This window comes from Oryzias melastigma, linkage group LG9, assembly GCF_002922805.2.
Source record: "Oryzias melastigma strain HK-1 linkage group LG9, ASM292280v2, whole genome shotgun sequence".
Classification (NCBI taxonomy): domain Eukaryota; kingdom Metazoa; phylum Chordata; class Actinopteri; order Beloniformes; family Adrianichthyidae; genus Oryzias; species Oryzias melastigma.
Genome location: NC_050520.1, coordinates 22,079,066 through 22,094,370, shown reverse-complemented (window position 1 = coordinate 22,094,370; position 15,305 = coordinate 22,079,066). Strand labels below are relative to the sequence as shown.

General features: G+C 39.6%; 1 protein-coding gene across 5 annotated transcripts in view; it reads left to right on the top strand.

Annotated features, from left to right (window-relative positions):
• Positions 1 to 8,664: 8,664 nt before the first annotated feature.
• Positions 8,665 to 15,305, top strand: part of mctp1a (multiple C2 domains, transmembrane 1a) — a 119,337-nt gene continuing 112,696 nt past the window's right edge. For 3 of the 5 annotated variants that reach the window (XM_024275326.2, XM_036213589.1, XM_024275325.2), the window contains exon 1: positions 8,665 to 9,637. In XM_024275326.2, coding sequence (XP_024131094.1) covers positions 9,101 to 9,637 — 537 coding nt within the window. In that variant the 5' untranslated portion in view covers positions 8,665 to 9,100. The remainder of the gene's footprint in view (positions 9,638 to 15,305) is intronic. The other 2 variants (XM_036213590.1, XM_024275327.2) reach the window with 1 other exon arrangement.

Sequence of the window (15,305 nt, the reverse complement as noted above, 5' to 3'; positions counted from 1 at the left end):
GAAGTACTTTCACACTGAACGTGATCCCCGTGCCCCGCCCCTCTATCGTCGCGTGACAAATTCACAGCCTGTCGCTCGTCAAAAAGCGAGTTCCTGACGTCGCGCCGGGTGTTGGAGGAGCTGGATGTCTCACTTAAAACGAATGGGAGACGTTTTATTTTTGTCAAAACTCCAGCAGAAATAAGAATTCTCCGCGCGCGCATCAAACATTCCACGCGGACAAATCCGACTCTCGCAGGCGCCCTTTCCTTTTCCACGAGCATGCCTGTTGGATTGTTTAACAAGCATCACAACATGGCTGAGTAATAATCATTTAGTTCTGAACTCCCAGAAAACCGAGACATTGATCTTTGCCCCAGATAATAAAATTCCTTCTATCAGACAACACCTCGGGTCTCTGGGCTCTTCTGTCCAGTCGAGTCTCAGAAATCTTGGGGTGTTGTTTGATAAGTCCATGTCCCTAGAAAGGCCACTCAAAACAGTTAGTAAAAAACTGTTTTTATCATCTAAGAAATGTGGCCAAATTAAAAAGTATCTTGTCTCGGTCTGACCTGGAAACTATTATTCACGCTTTTATCTCCTCTCGTTTAGATTATTGTAACTCTCTTTTTACCTGTTTTAACAAACTCTCCCTAAATCGTCTTCAGCTCGTCCAGAACTCTGCAGCAAGGCTTTTAACAGGAACCAGTAAACGGACACACATCACTCCGATATTGTCTGCTTTACATTGGTTACCCGTCAAATTCAGAATTGATTTTAAAATTTTACTTTTAGTTTTTAGAGCCTTGCACGGTCAAGCCCCGACGTACATCTGTGACCTTTTAACCCCGTACTCTTCGGCCCGATCCTTGAGGTCTTCCAGTCAGGATCTTTCTCCCAAAAACCCGCTTTAAGACGAGAGGAGACGTCTCCTTCCAAGCTGTTGCTCCTCGTCTCTGGAACTCCCTCCCACTGCCGTTGCGTCAGATAAACTCCGTTGAGTGTTTTAAATCCCAGGTCAAGACGTTTCTATTCAGGAGAGCTTTTAGTTGATCTTAGCCCTTGTTTTACTATGTTTTACTGTATTTCACTGTGTTTTTAGTTGTTTTGTTATTGACTATTCGTTTTATTTCCCTGTGTCTTCTGATTTAATGTTCCTTTGTTAAGCACTTTGTGTTTCTTTCTGTGAAAAGTGCAATAGAAATAAAGATTCTTCTTCAGGCACGCGCGAGAGAGAGCAGAATCTTTAAAGGTGCTTCCACACCGGCTGCGTGCGGTCACGCACGCAGTAGCAGAGAGGAGATTCTTCTTCTATTGTATTTTTACTATTCTTTAGAGCTCCTCTGTCATCTACAACAGGGAGAATCTCGGAGCAAAAAGTAAAGACGGAGGAAATCCCCGAAATGTTGCTCCATATTTTCTCTTGTCACAACTCTGTCCTTTTAAATGTCTGTCTGGGTGTCTTATTGACCCGACCAGACACAAACCGCAATGATTCATTTCTCTTTGATCATGTTCAGCACTTCAGTGTTTGAAACAGACGCCACACACGCAGCTCCCAAATCAGAGCCCCTGATTGGTCACAGCTCTGCGCTGCTGAGACTGTGCGTGGAAATATTGAACCGGACTGAAGATTCAGTGTGCGTTCAGTGCGTGCCCGATTTGTGCGTAGAGCTCATTGACTGTAAAAATAATTATTATTTTTATGTAGTCAATGGTAGAGCTCGACACCAGACTTAAGAACGTGCGTAGCAACGCGCGGTTACGCGCGCGCTCCAGATGTGGAGGCCAGGAATACTGGTGTGCGCGCGTTTGCATTGACCTTTCAGTGAGCGCGCTGATCTCAGCTCAGAAATGAAGGAGGTTCTGTAAATACAGACATTTGAAACTAAACAAAAATAGTTTTCTCTGGTCCAGAGTTTATCAATTATCCCCCCTCCCCCCCCACAACTTTCTGCTGCAAATCTCATTAGTATCAGTGAATTTGCTCAAGTTAAACGTATATCTCCCCAAAACATCAAAATATTGTACTTTTACTATCATTAAAGAAAAATAAATTTAAAAAATTCTAAATAATCTGTTTTATTAATTTTTCCTATTTCTATTTTTTTCTTAGAATCCTTCGAAATCTTTCAGACAAAGTGAATTGAATTCTGTCTTTTCTCAGAGATTCAGTGCTTTTCATTGGTTCACGGTAAACAGCGGCTCTTTCCGTTACCAAATGCATTTTTGGGTTGTTTTTGCTATATATAATTAATTATCAACTACTACATAGAATTATGCACAATATCCATAACTAATGTAAACATGTTTTTATTCATATTCCCCTGCTGTAGTCAATCAGTCAATATGTGGTTTCTTCAGTCGTCTGTATCTGCTATGGTCATGGTTATCATTGTATTTATTCATGATTGATTTTTTTAAAATTCATTTTTAAAAAATAATTAATTAATAATTATTATTTATTTTGATGCGGCCCAGCCTCACCCAGACTCCGCCTCCAGCGGCCCCCGGCTGAATTGAGTTTGAGACCCCTGGTTTAAATGGTAAAGGGTGCATACTCATATTGCGCTTCTCTAGCTTAGATTAAAGCTGCAGCTCATTGCTCATGTCAGTTTCAATGTGGTTTGGACTGCATGGTGGCGTAGTGGTCAGCACTTACACCTCACTGCAACCCCCTAGTTCGAAAACCATTTGTGCATGTGTGGGTTTTCTCTGCCCGCTTTGGTTTCCCCACAGTTCAAAAACTTGGTTAATTGGTATCTTTAAATGGTCTCTGAGTGTGTATCCCTGTGACAGACTGGTGACTTGTTCCGAGTGTGCCCCACGTTGCACAGCAGTAGGTGGGTTGGCTCCAGCAGCCCCATGTCCCCAAAAGGGATTAGTTGGGTTCTGGATGGATGGACAATTAGGAGTTTGGTGTTGTGCCCAAAGACACTGCGACACATGAGTTGGAAAGGTGGGTACCCAACCCGCAACTCTCCAAACAGAACATAACCTCAAATAATCTAAATTGTTAACATTTCAGTTTGCTTTAACATGACTGAAAGGTCAATGTACTAACTTCCCTCAACCAAAATCTTTTTGAAGAAATACAATTTTTTGGGATATAGTGGCTTCATTTGAATCCATTTTATTTATTTTTTTGTAGTTTTCCTGAGTTAAAATAGCTCAGAGAAAAGTTAGTTCCTTTTTAATCTCGGAGTTGGTCTAAAAACACCTCACCTTGGGTTGTTTTTAACTATGGAGTTTATAGCCTCTAATTCACAAAGGAATGACAATATAATTTAAAATTGAATATTCTTGTTGTTACTTGTGGATTTATCAATAATGCTATATTATTTTATCTTTTAGATCAACAAAGTCAATACTTATGTTAAAGATCTGTTTATAAAGCTCCAATGAAACAGGATATTTCATTACCGTACCCTGCTGTAACCAACCAGAGGGCAGCCTGATGTTTGTTCTTCTCAACCATGAATCAACGCTGCACATTTCTCTAGAGTTCAATTTCCGTGTGCTGTGAGCAAATACTACTAGCTGCAATCTGAATAACATCTGTTCACTACCTAACTCAGCAGGATTTGTTTGCACACAACTTTTATTTTCTTACACAGATGGAACGTGAATGAACTGCAGCAGATGAACAGTCAAGCAAGCTTTATTTAGACACTGCACCATTCTATCACGTGTAATCAGATCAGCTGGGAGTTTATGGGCATAAATCCGTGCCAGTGTTTTGCACGACTAACAGGAGCAGCAGAACAGGGGAGAAGTATAAGAAGTTTTATGAAAAACGAATAGCTGAAACGCATGTGGTGTTTTAAATTAAGTGATGAATGACTGACCAGTCTCAGCTGACAGCTTTAACTACCTTTGCAGAGATCATGAAACCATTCTCAGCAGCTGTAGATTTATTTAACAGGATTTCTTAATGAATTCAAAGCAGCTGAGAGACAAGGACTAGACCTGAAGGTAATTCGAAGGCCGCTGATTTGATAGGCAAAGGTCATGCAAGCTGTGAGGAAAGAAAGCTGGATTTTATCAAGATGATTAACTGCTGCCTTCAAGACGTTCACAACCTTATTTCCAGCCCATCAACCTAAAGGAAGTATCTCCTCCGATGTACATAGGATTCTTTGGGCAGAGATGGAGGCTTGGGCTTGAGACAAAAACTTAAGATGCATTTAAAGACCCACCCCAATGAAAATCATCTTTTTTGTGTGTTTTCAACATGTTCTTGTAGCATTTTTCTATATGAAAGAATATACAATTGGAACTGTATTTCTTTAGTCAAATGGGGTTGGATCAGAAAACTGGATACTTGAGAAAGCTCAGATTAAGGATGCAGCTACTTAAATGAGCGTGCTAAAGACTCCTCCCCCCTTGAGCGAACCCTGGCCTCCTCACGCTTAGGTGTGCGAGACATGATGAGTGTGTAACACTCGAGCTGGAGCAATTCTGGCTCAAAACTCTATGACTGGATTAATACAATAGTACTTATCGCTATTTTTGCACCGCTAATATTAGCTTCTGGCTATAAGCTCACACATGAGCGTGTAAACAGCTCTCGGCAACAGGGAGGGGGAGGGTTGCTCTGTGTCAACAATCCCGCCCACCACCCAGAATTGTATTTCTAATGAGTTGCTACCGCAGTGCATAAAGCACTTCTTAATAAACAGGTTTTTTGGCTTTAGCTGAAATATTCATAATTGTAATTGAAAGGTAACTGGAAAAGACTTTAATAGAAAAACAATGGTTGAAGTGGGACTTTAAGACCCACTTTGATCATCCTTTGATCTATTGTAAAAGTGTTCCCAATTTTCTTTAAAATTCACAAATTAGAAAACATTTTCTAAGACATAGTTTCTGCAGAGCGGCAGGAGTTGTGAGCAGAAGTTTTGGCGTGGAGCAACCCCAACCTTACTTCCCATCAACCAAAACTGACTCTTTCCCACTAGCTTACAGCCCTCACAACCCCAACACTGGCATTACTGGTGGAACAAAAATGGTGAACAATTTTGGAGTTATCCAGCTGTGCAGTTTTGAGTCGGATGTTAGCTCGGACAAACATTGCTACAAGGTCTAAAAGAAGAAAATTCTCTTTACATGTTTTTCTTGAGAATGCAGAAACACTGTATATTCTTGTGTTCCCACAAATTGAAGAAATTCAATGACAGTTTGTGATGATAACTTATTATTTTAACCATAAGTTGCAGGGCTTAAACATGTAAAAAGGGACCTGTGAGTGTATGACTTGGTGTGATCCAGGAAAGATTAAAATGGCTGTACTTTGAAGAGTACAAGTTGTACTTTGGGTGATGACAAAAATAAAAAACTGAGGGAATAAGTCAGCAGGGGTTAGTTGCTATAATTAGGCTCCAACTTTGACTGAAGAGATATTTTGCCTTTAAAGTCCATCCATCCATTTTCTACATGCGCTTTGTCCCGTTCAGGGTCATGGGTGACTTTAAAGAAGACACAGTAAAAATATTGTTAGATTTCCTCTTGGGTTTGAAATATGGAAATGGTCTCATAACACAGATGATTAAATCCACAACTTCTCCACTTTGCATGTCAAAGTGTCTTAATGATCCCACTTTGAACACTTCTAAAGGTGCAAGTCACATTATATAAAGGTGGATGCTTTATAAATTGAATTTGCTATGTTTAATGCTGCAGGAGTTCTTCCAGGCACTGCTGCAGTTAAGCTTTATTGTTTTATACATAAATAGGAAAACAATAATGGGATGTTGTTAATCTGAAGCTGCATTTTATGAGCCTCAAACATAAAATTTCAGAGCTGAGCAAGAGTGTTCTGTCTTCAGCTTGAGTGTATAGTGTGTAGAGAAGGAGAATTTCTAATTAAATGAAATAGGCACAGAAAGAAAACGTCCAAGTTGTGAAGAGATTGATGCATTGAGAGTGCAGATTCATCAGTTGGATACTGGCGTAGTGGAGAAGCTCATGCCAGCTGACAACCCATGCATTGACCTCATGCTCTCAATTCCATCCTTAAATGACAAATTAACACTTGGTCAACCATGTCTCTGCAGATAAATGGCCATTCCGTGACCTCAGATTTGTGACTCGGCTGACATGGATGCTCATGTTGTTTATTTGAAAATATGCACTATGTTAACTAAGAAGGCAGAACAAGGCGGCACGGAAACAAAGGCCAGAGGGGAAGATGTAATGAGTTATTATGCACATCAGAGCAGAACTGGATGAAGCAGCTCAGTGCTGCCTGCTGGCTGCTGCACGTGGGTGATAACACTTACCCAGGCTTGACCTATTTGGTAGGGAAAACACATCCAGACATGGCTGCAGTGGAGGAGCATGCAAGTAAAGAAAAAAAATCTATCTGAATCATTTCAAAAAGGTCAACTGAAGTTTCAGCATAATGTGGCTTCAGGGGGTGAATCCAGAAATGACCTATCACAAACACAAGGTGGTGTATGCCAGGGGCGGACTTGCCATTAGACAAAGGTGGGTGATTGCCCACAGGTGTTGGGGGGCACTTAAAATATCTAAAATAATTCCCACGCTCAATATTATTTAACTCTGTGATAAAATAAAAATCACTGAAATAGCTTAAGATTCCCCAAATAAAAGTGTTTGATCCTCCCCCATTCCTCTGCAGCCATAGAATATTCTATCAACAGTGAGCAAGCAGAAACTCTTTGAAGATATATATATATATATATATATATATATATATATGGTAAGATGAAGCATACATATTCAAGCTGCAGTGAAAAAGATCATTATGGTTATAATGTTGATGCAATAAAAGAAAAAAAATAAAACCATCTCACACAAAATGATAATGATGTAATGTGCAGGAAAACAGACAAAAAAGAAAAGAGATGAACAGAACCAAAGTAGTAAGGTGATAAACAAACCCCAAAATGAGAAAAGGGACAGAAAATGCAAAAACAGGGGCAGAAAATGTCAATTTTGAGAATATGTATTTTAATATTATAATGCCACTTCATAGTGCAGCGTTTTGTTCTATCATCTGAGCATTTTTGCTTTTTTTTGCCTTCTTTAGAAAAACCTGACAAATGAAAAAAAGACAGAAGACCCTTATCTTTTCTACTAGAAAATGAGTAACAAATAAGTCCATTCGATAAATTAAATGTTTTTTAAAAGTAAAAATAATGTATATAAATAAATGTCTTTAACATTTAAATGTTGTTCACCTTTCGGCACATCATCTGTGCAAATCAGCATTCAATGATTCACAAAGATGATTTTGTAGAGTTTTACACCAAAAGCCTCTTCTGACACGACCCTGTATTTTATCCGGGCTGGGGACCGGCACAGGGAGACTCAGACTTAGGACCCCTGTGGCTGCATACTTAGGCAGTAGCTTGCCTAAGGACCCACACTGGATGAAGCGAATGCCACTCCCTTGAAAGTATACCCAGGTGTACTATACCCAACGAACTGAGCCATCCAGCCACTTCTTTAACATTTAAATGGGATTTCAGTTTTTAAAAGAACATTTAGATTCTTGATATTGATGTCAAAAAGTGGACCAGGGAAGAAGTTACCGTATATCTTCCAATAGTCTCTAATAGACACCAGTCTCCAATAAACGCCAGGTCTAACACGTGTTCGTTACTTTAGATGCCGGTCTCTAATAGTGGCCTGGCTCCTTTAAGTCACCCTCCCTGTGCACAGTCATGCAGACTGCAGGTGTTTGCGGTATTTGTTGCGTAGCGATGTCCAAGAAATGCTCATTCAATTTAGCGGTTAGATACGCCATAGAACATTTTGGTGTGGATCCTAAATGTGTCAGAAAATAGGGTAAGCAGTTTGGTGATATTGAGAAGACGGCTGCAGAAAAGGGATCAAACAATTTACTAGTGGAGTTGAAAGAAATAAGAAACTGCTGAATTAGAAGAACTCATTTGAACATTGATTATAAAGATGGACAGACGGAAAGGGAGGCGTGTCTCCAGGAAAATGATGCTCATGAAAGCAAAGAGGATTTTTGGGTGTGGGGATTGGGATCAGGGGTGTGGTTGTGTTTGCCTTTTTTCCTTCCCTTTCTTTCTCCATTTCCTTCTTCTTAACTGGTGTACCTATCCTTGATTGTGACACCCTTCTATTTTAGACCCCGTTCTCCTGCCAACTGTTGCCAGATCATCTTGTGAGCTTAACAAGTGTCTTGCGTTTGTGTCCACGCCCAGATCCTGACATATTGATGAGGCTTCAAAGAGAATTGAAATATTCAAAGCCAGTGCTAATCAAAACAGAATACAATGTTCTCATCATTTCAGTAAATCCTGAAATGTTCATCTGGTGCTGTCGTCTGCATGTCTTTACCAGATTTCACCACAGAATGAAGCCATTAGCCATCAGCATTCTGTCTGCGATGGAATAAACTCACAGCCGGCTGCCACATTTGTTGGAATAAACGCTGATGCTACTATTAAAGATATACTGTATTTGATGTTTTACTCTATAAGTGAAGATTTAAAAACAAAAAAGATGAACACAATCTCTACAGAGGGCCCCATGTTATTGTGCGCCTGGGGCCCCGAAACTGCTTGCCCCGCCACTGATTCTAGCTGTAAAGTGACATGACAGGGATCCACTGCTGAATCATGCACATCTCCACAAGCCATTCACTGGGGTTTTTATGTATTACGCAATATGTGGCATACAGAGCCAAGTGAAGGGGATGGCCAGAGGGAGGCGCGGTGCGCATTTCGCCATTCATTTGAGTATGAAATAATCGGTAGGCAAGTTTGTCTAATGTGTAGTTTTACACAATAGCATCAGATCTGAGCTTGACTTTTTAATAGGTCGTGCGCAAAGATTTTCTCAGAAAATTCCAGAAACATTTTAGTTTGTGTTAACCTTGCATTTGAGGTTGATTCAAACTTTGACAGAAATATTGAATTTTCTTTATAGAACTTGTGTTGACGGCTCCTGCACGTAGGCTTCTGTAATATTTCACTCCCTTTCCCCATCACTCTGCGCGTCTCCGTCTTGGCGCTCTGTGATCATCAGTGGGAGAGCACGCAGGCTGCCTGCAGCCACCCGACTGTGACATCCGCGCGCCGGAAAGAGGGCTCTCAGGCTGGCTGGCTGCTGCACAGGAACCATGGAGCAAAAATCCCCCAAAGCGGACGAAACCAGCCGGGGACACGAGTCTCTGTCCTACCAGCGAAGAATGTGGAAGAATTTCCAGGGGAAGACCAAACCATGGCTGAGCCCTAAACTGGGCTCAGAGCGACGCGGCGCTGGAGGCGCGGAGGGGAGCAAAAAAGAATCCGGGTTATGGATGTTCAAGAGAAAAAAGAAACCGCTGGACCGGGTCTTCTCCTCGTCCCAGCCGAACCTGTGCTGCTCCACTCCTGCGCCCTTTGCAGGGGATGCGTGCGTGGGAAGCTCTGCAGGTGATGGGATGATGATGATGGTGGTGAACTCGGACGGGCAGACTCTTGGCGCCGCGTCCGGAGCCGCTGGGAGCAAACCAGAGCTAACGGCCCACGGAAGCCCCAAACTCGCCGTGTCCCAGCTGATGCTGTACCAACAGAAAAGCTCCTCTCTCGGCTCGGCGTGCTTTGAGAAGCTGGTGATGGACCCCAACACGGGGATGTCAGAGGAGGAGCAGCTGCGTAAAAACGCAAGCGATTCTGTGAGTAAAGAGCAGCATCAGACACACATCTGTCAGCTGAAACAGTACGATTGTGTTAAATTACACACTATAACAGAAACACAAACCTACTTCTTTGATTCGACTGTTTTTAGTAAAAGGGGACAAGTTTCACGTCATGCTGCTGCGTCATGTGACAGCAGAGTGGCATGGACGGTTTTCCAGCCTTACTTTTTCTAGTGCATCTTGAGATTGAGCGATCAGATTAGACTACTACAACCACTACTCACTGGCAAGAAACTGCAAGGTCAAAAGTGAGCAATATTTATTTGGAGTCACAATGTCTAGCATCATTTAGAAGCCTGATTGAAGTAAAGCTCCCTTCAGTCACTCTACTATGGCCACCAGCATCCCTGTTCCTGCACCATCCAGTTAGTCCATCTGTCACAGTGTCCTTGCCTGAAGACAGTGACTGAATGCATGTTCAATGTTTAATCACACTTTCATAAGAAGAAAAAAAAAAGTTGCCACTGTGCATTTGCGGGCAATCTGCAGCTGGAGTATTCCGAGTCCCGAGTCAGGCTTTCCCACGAGAATCAAAGGGATAATTGGTCTGTTTTGAAGGGCACTTTCAAGAAAACAACCTGCAGGGGAAAGGATTGACACGACATGAACCTTAATCCCATCCTCCTTCACACTTTGCTTGCAGCAACACATGCTGCTGTCTCAAATTTTCTCATCTAGTCAGGCCATGCAATCACAGGATTTCAGAGGAAATGATACATCATTTTCTTATAATGGAGGACATAGATAAAGACCATTAATCTTAAAATTGCATTTCTGACTATCTATTAATTAGCATGTTGGAAAATACTGTTGGAAAAAATGTTGTAGGTGTGACATAGAAAGCTACAAGCTGTCTTCTCTGCTCCGTTCTGATGCATTTACTTGCAGACGACAAGATCCACATACACTATATTACCAAAGGTATTTGCTGACCCGTTTAAATGATCAGACTCACGTGCCGTCATCACTTTGTCTGGCCACAGGTGTAACAAATCAAGGAATCAGGTATGCAGACTGTTTTTGCAAATATTTGTGAAAGAATATTTCGCTCTCAGGAGCTCAGTGAATTCCAGGGTGGAACTGTCATAGGAGGCCACCTGTGCACAAATCCAGTCGTGAAATTTCCTAAATATTCCATTGTCAACTGTCAGCTCTATAACTAATGGAATAATTTGTGAACAACAGCAAATCAGTCACCAAGTGGTAGACCATAAGTGACGGAGAGGTCGGCAGATGCTGAAGCTCATAGTGCAAAGAGGTCGCCGACTTTCTGTACAGTCAGTTCCTACAGAACTCCCACCTTCATGTGGCCTTCAGATTAGCTCAAAAACAGTATGCAGGGAGCTTCATGGAATGGGTTTCCATGGCAGAGCAGCTGCATCCAAGCCACACATCACCAAATACAACGCAAAGCGTCAGATGTAGTGGCGTAGTGGTGGACTCTAGAGCAGTAGAGACACCATCTCTGGAGTGATGAATAATGCTTTTCCATCTTTTCAATCATATGTGAGATGAGCAAATACTTTTAGTAATATTGTTTATATCTTCATTTTCCTTTTACTAAACAATAATCAATAATAAAAACCTAAAAACGGCTAATTAAAAGCCCACTGGGCACACTTTCACAATAGATGAAAATATGATCAGAGTGAAACTTTATAACGGCTTTTTAATTAAGCGGTAAAAGCTGCTGAATTTATATTCTTCTTATTCTTAAATTGATCTAAGTCTTGTTTTGAACTTCATTCAGACTTCTGTCATAAATGATTTAGCATGTATTAAGCAAAAGCTGGCAAAACATTGCAAAGATTCTAAGTGCAGATGAAGAGATAGCAGCAGATATGGTCTGTTATGTCACACTCACTGGCATTATATGGAGAGATCTGTTGCCAACTTAAATTTTAGCTTTCTGCCATCACAAGCAATTTTCCTCCTGATGCCTTATTAAAACTTTTATAGGTTATTTGGTTTGATTTGCTCAAACCCATAGTTAAATGAGTCATAGGAAACCCTTAAAACCACTAGAAAAACAGTAAGTATGATGATATATATGAGATTTAGTTTGACATACTGTCAGTTTAGTTTAAAATATGCACAAAAGACAACTCAGGGTAACATTTCTGTTAAACGCGGAGTATATTAAACAGACTTTTTTATTTCAAGGAAATTACTATGATTAGATCTGTAATATGCCTTTAGAAATAAGTTCTAAATTCCAGATAAAGAAAAGAAGAAAATTTCACTTTAATCTCATTGAATGAATTAGGTAATGTTAGGGTTTGAAAAAAAGAGTCAACTTCTCCATTGATTTAAAAGTCTGTGATGGTGTGGACTTTTGCCAAGCTCTAGAATCAATTTCATTAATGATTCTGCTCAAGTAAATGGCTTACATTTGTGTTGGCAGTGGACAAATATGATGGAAAAGAATTTACAGTTGGCCTAACAAAATACATAAATAAATAATATTTTTTTTATATTAAAAAACACTACTTTAAATCTACCATTATCGAAATGAAAGCATCAGAGATAAAAAAAACAGTTTTTTATTTAATCTATGATTTAGTTTACTTTTTTAATATGAAACTGTCTCTTGATAACAAAGGTCTAAAGCATTTTATGTATTAGAGCACCCTTATCACTGAAGCAGGTTCTCTTGACTCTGCTGCCTCTAACAATTGCAAATAAATCTTATGTATTCTGCTGAGTCTGTGCGCATACCTTCCACTTGTATATTCCGTTTAAATTAGAAGTCAATTTAATTATAGTGGTCGGAATCCACTGGTAGATACACAATCTGATACAATTAGATTGCGTTAAAGGTTTTTTTTATTTTATTTTGGTGTTTTTTAAGTTTATTTTTAATTTTCCATGTTTTTTAATGTCAAAATGATAATTAGTTAATATTATTTAGTTTATTTATGTATCATTTTCATGCAAACTATTACAGGTTTAGTCTGACATGGAAAGTTTGAGTTGAGTCTGGCATAAAGTGTCCAGTAGAGAGCACCTGCTGCCATTCTAACCTGGTGACCCTTTTAAATAGTTTGTAAAAGAAAGCAGTAGATGCACTGAATAAAGTATTGAAAAGAAAATGAAAAACTTTAGAAAAAAACTAACCAAAATTCAAGATTTTTTTCCTTAAATTAGTGAAATCCTGCTTTGTAAAACAAAATGAAGTGAAAAACTTTTGTTTCGTGCAATATTGTTCAAGTAAGGTACACAACTCTTAGACATATTTGGTGGTAGATTCAATAAGTACAAACAGAAGAATGTTCTTTTTTAAAATGTATTCAAAAGGTTTGTCACTGTGACCACAGAGAGTTCATGAAGTGAAAGCAAAAGTTCCTCAACTTAAAGACTGTTGGATTGAGCAGAAATACAAGATAATTGAACGTCTTACAATTTATTTGTCTTTAGCTATTAGTAAATGACCACTTATAAAAAATGCAGAAGTACTATGTTGCATGCTGGTATGTGGGCTTGATCTCGTTAGATTTGAATAAATGGATTTTCAAAGCTAACTCTTATTGAGAGGAAATGCATAATTAAAAAAAGAGGAAATGTTTTGCTGGGTTCAGAACCTGTTAATAGAACAATTGGACAAACTTTTCTCAAATGATTGAAGTTGATCAATGATAATGTTTTCTTATAAACACTGCACAAATAAGGCTTGTTTTTAAGATGGTTTCCGATAACAAAATGTTGTTGGAACATGATGTATCTTAGTAACTAATCATTTAATTATCTTTTAAATGGTACCCTATTTGCAAAGAACAAACATTTGCGGGACTAGCCAGACACAATTATAAATTATTGTGTTGATAATGAATAATTGTTTTATCTAAATTGATTTTTTAAGAGCTGTCTTTGTGAAAAGCTGAATAAAGCATGAGGTCATGCATTTTAAACAGGAATTCTAAAAGGGGCTTAAATAAATTCAAACATGATCTGAATTTTTAACTTTGCAACCATTGAATAACTGGGCATCTGTTAATGAATTAATGTGGATTTAAGTGATGCTGGTCCTCTGGCCACAAGTTTGTTTGATGTCCAAAATGGAGGGACAGTCTTCGACTCTGTTCGTCTTCGTGATCTCCTTCAGCTCAAACGGAGCACCTTAAACTTTAATCATACATCACATCGCAAAGTAGGTTACCCTGTCAGAGACACTACGCAGTCCAATAAATTCCATGTAAAATGCGAGCAATGGGATTTCTGTTCCAGCAGTCTCTCGCATATGATGAACTGTAATGTTTGGAAGGGATGCACCAGTGTGTGACGACATCGATCTGGACAAGCGCTTTCTCCTCTGAACCTCCTCAGGCAGAATGGGTGAACTGCAGACTGAATACATTCAGAGTAGATACTTATCTGAATTTTTTAGCAATGCATGAAATTGAGTTTGTGTACTGTGAGGGTCGGTGCCTGTTTTTGGCTGAGGTTTCATTTGTTTTGAACTGTGTCACTGCACAGCTGATCCAGGTTTTCAGCTGTTTCTGTTTGTGTTGATAGCCTCTGTCTGTTTAAAGATCCACTTGGATGAAAATTGTGTTTTACTGTTTTTAACATGTTCTTGTGGTATTTTCTAATAATAGAGGACATATATGAAGAAAATTAGGTTTAAAAGTGCTATTCTGAGTATTTTTTTTAAATTTAAGTTGTAAATCAGGAGCAGACAAAAAAAAGTCATTGGCAAAACCTTGTAAGTGGGACATAGATGCTACTATAGCTCCCTGATCCATTCCATTCTGATGCACTTGCAGACAAATAGATTCATCTCCATTTTCATTGTTTGAGCTGACATCAAAACTGTCATAATTGTAATAATAAGACCATTGGGATTGCTTTTTTTCATTAGATCAAAAGATGATCGGAGTGGGACTTTAAGTGGGTTCACACTGCATGCAGAAGCATTGTGAAGCTGTGCAGAACGAAGGCTGCTTACATTCGACGCCCTTATTAACCTGTGGTGTAGTGCACACCAGACGCAAATCCGCATGAGAAAATCTGGTCCGAATTTCAAAATATAACCAATTTTTCACTATAAAATACCTTAATTGACAAATGTGATCAAATTTTTGTATCTAAACAGATTGTAGAGATGAAAATAAACTCACAAAGAATGCAAAAAACACACATAGATCAATGTTGTTGGCCGACTATGGAGCAAGGGGTGTGGTTTTGGGTGTCTAAAAACACAATCAACAAGAGAGACGGAGAACAATTGGCAACAAGTCAAGATGGACAATGTCAAATTATTGGTAGAAGCTCTAAATAACCACAGCTGAGCAGAAGCGCCTGTGAACCGTCACGAAAAAGTTTGTGTCTGGTGTGAACTGGAGGTAAAGCGTATTCCGCGCGCTCTCCGCCTCCAGTATGAAGCCGGCATTAACCTAATAGATATAGACTGTTGTAACACCTTTATATTTCTCTTGTGAGTCACAAGTTTATTATCCTTAATGCTAGTTATTGCTATGCTTAAGTTTCTGGTTCAAGCTTCCGTCTATTTAGGTCCACCACCACTATTCCTGACATTCACTGCCTTTGAGTGTAAAGTAGGTTTTTAGTTTGTGGAAGACGGTGAGTCATGGTGTCTTTTTGAGCATCAGCTCACCTGCTTTTTGGTTCAGCTCCTCTGCTTAGA